The sequence below is a fragment of the Dipodomys ordii genome, unplaced genomic scaffold (genome assembly GCF_000151885.1).
Source record: "Dipodomys ordii isolate 6190 unplaced genomic scaffold, Dord_2.0 Scaffold201, whole genome shotgun sequence".
In the NCBI taxonomy this organism is placed as follows: Eukaryota; Metazoa; Chordata; class Mammalia; order Rodentia; family Heteromyidae; genus Dipodomys; species Dipodomys ordii.
Genome location: NW_012267417.1, coordinates 50,719 through 53,496, shown reverse-complemented (window position 1 = coordinate 53,496; position 2,778 = coordinate 50,719). Strand labels below are relative to the sequence as shown.

At 42.7% G+C, this 2,778-nt stretch overlaps 1 protein-coding gene across 1 annotated transcript in view; it reads right to left on the bottom strand.

Annotated features, from left to right (window-relative positions):
* Positions 1-2,035: 2,035 nt before the first annotated feature.
* The window catches only part of LOC105999803 (cathepsin L1-like), a 30,905-nt gene continuing 30,162 nt past the window's right edge, over positions 2,036-2,778 (bottom strand). Inside the window, exon 7 of the mRNA XM_013034928.1 lies at positions 2,036-2,135. Coding sequence (XP_012890382.1) covers positions 2,036-2,135 — 100 coding nt within the window. The remainder of the gene's footprint in view (positions 2,136-2,778) is intronic.

Here is a 2,778-nt window from a genome sequence, read left to right as displayed (position 1 = left end):
CAGCTCTACACCTGGCTTGTTGGTGTTTATAGTTTACTTTCTCAGGAACTTCCTCTTCAAGCTGGCTTTGAGCTGTGATCCTAAGGTCTCAGCATCCTTTCTAGTCAGGAATACAAGTGTGAGCCACTGGCATCTGGGCACTTTGCTACTTTTCAACTTACTGTTTGTGGAAGTTCTTCAAAATCCAGCTACTTCCTTGCTCTGGGGCAATTACAGCTGGAGGAAGCAGAAGGAGGAATCAGTGAGTCCTTTCCAATTTCCCTTTGCTTGTCATCTACGTAATGATGTGGGTTGTTTTCTCAGTTTATTCAGCTACGCAGTGAATAAATGTCATGGATGTCCAGCCCAGCATAACTTCCAGGTTTTTCCAGCATGAAGAAAGAACTCTAAATGACAAACTAGGAAGTTGAGTGTAGCCAGAAAAGGGGGACATTGTTATTTTTCAGGCTGATGGGTTTTAGGTCATTGTTTTCCTAGAAGAGACTGCCTGGAATGTTCTTCTACTCCATGCCACGGTGGTGCCTCTGTGTCCCAAACCCACCCATCACCAGTATCATCCTCCACATCTCAACCCTGTATCTTCCTCAAGGGCTCTAACCACATCTCTTGTCTCAAGGGTTTTGACCTCTGGTCTCTGCTAAGATGCTCTTTTATTCCCACTGACCACTATTCTGGCTGATGCCTTCCTCCCACCTCACACCCTGAGTAGAGCAGCACCTGCCCACTGAAGTCAGGACTGTGTTCCACAGTGGTGATGGCTGGTACTCAGTGGGTGCTATGCACATTTCAGTTCTATCAGATCTGGGTCCCATCCTGCAGAGGCAGGGTGACTCTCACAAGTCTCCCTACCACACAGCCTACTGGTATTCAAAACCCAAGGAGCTTCACTCCTGGTGTGACATTTGTCCTTTTGTTAAAAAGTAAACAGTATCTCATGAAGTAGGGAAAGCCAAAAGAGAATCGAGCACCACATAGCGCCCAGTCTGGAGGGATGTGGATGGAGTGTGCTGTAGGCTCTGTGGGCTGGGTCCAGTTTTCTACCTTACTATCCCCTCAGGGAGGATGAAATTATTTCACTAACTACTTGTAGCCTTCCTTTATGTTTATCTGGGACACTGAAGGCTTTTGAAAACACATGGATGATGAACCTCCTTACTGTATACTAATAATGTCTGTGAGTCATTTCTGTGTAACTTTTTCATAATGTAAGGATTGTATCTCACTTGGTCCTAAGGAAGCTCTCATTCTCATTTAGGATTTTCCCTCTATGATTCACCTTCCAAGGTCTGGAAGTACTATTCTCAACAAATCTCAAAACCAGGTCTTTCTTTCTTAATCCCTTGTATTCTATTTCACAAGGGCAATCTACCAGTGTCCTGTCTTTTCTTCACTGCAAGATGGCCAGAGGTCTTCACGAGCAGTTCAAGAGGATGCTCAGGAACTAGATCTGAGTCTTTGGTGCCATACCTCAATTCGACTCCTCCATTTTAATTGTAATGAATTTATTTCCCCATAGCATTTTCTAGTAATAAAATAAAGTGTGCTTCTCACTGCTTTTCTTTATGAAAACTATTTTTTCTTTATTAAAACTATTTTCTATTTATCAACTGTTGTCTAATTTGACTCCAGTCAATGATTGCCTTAGACACAGCCCTGGTAAGCTGATTTAAGAGATCTGCATGACTGGAAGACCAGACCACCCACTTCTCCTAGTGGATGATTAGTCTCTTCATGTCTATGTTTCTGACCTAATTGCCATCTTGATTACACACAAACATACACACAATGAAATAAAACAGAAAACTTAAAACAAATTAGACATTTGAGTCAACACATTATTAAGTGAATCAGTAATATACATCCATTTATGGTAGCAATTACAGTCCTGGTATCATCTTATAATAGAAAAAGATCTTAAAATGTACATCACAACTTGGATCATCAAGGATTTGGTCCTACATAGTAGGACGGGGTTGCGGTGAAGACAATGCCCCCTTCAGGGAAGGCTGTCGCAGACTTATCTCCATGCAATATCTCACACAGTGGGATAGAGGGAAAAGGAGGCAATTCCACAGTGGTTGTTTTGGTCTCGGGCCACCTTTGCATAGCCGTTTATGCCCCAGTTTGTGCCATAGCTGAAGAAGAGCAAGTGTTAGTTTTAATACATAACATAAACTGCAAGGGCTTTAGGAACAGTCACATGCAATCAAAACCGTGATAAACACAACACAGTCAGCAGAGAGAATTGAGATGGGCTAATGTCCTTCACCCTTCCTTGATCTAAATCTGCTCATAACCTCTTGTCCTTGTCCAATGTAATGAGTTCACACAGGATTACAAAAGTAGAGGTAGATGGTCCTGGTGATCACACCTCTAATCCTAGCTACTCAGGAGGCTGAGATCTGAGGGTCCCAGTTCAAAGACAGCCCAGGCAGGAAAGACTGGGAGACTCTTATCTCAATCAAAAAAAAAACTCAGAAAACCATATGTAGCACTGTGGCTCAAGTGGAGGAGCACTAGCCTTTTGCTGAAGACCTAATGGACAGTGTGCAGGCCTAGAGTTCCAGCCCCATGACCAACAAAAGATAAATAAAATATAAACTAGAGACAGAAAGGACATTATGTTTGAAAACTTTCAGAATGTATATGAAATGGTAACAATACCATATTAAAACCTTGTCCCAGGCTGGAAAGTTGGCTCAGTGGTAGAGCGCTTGCCTTCCAGCCTGAGGCCCTGGTTTCGATTACTTAGCACCACATAAGCAAAAAGAAAACAGC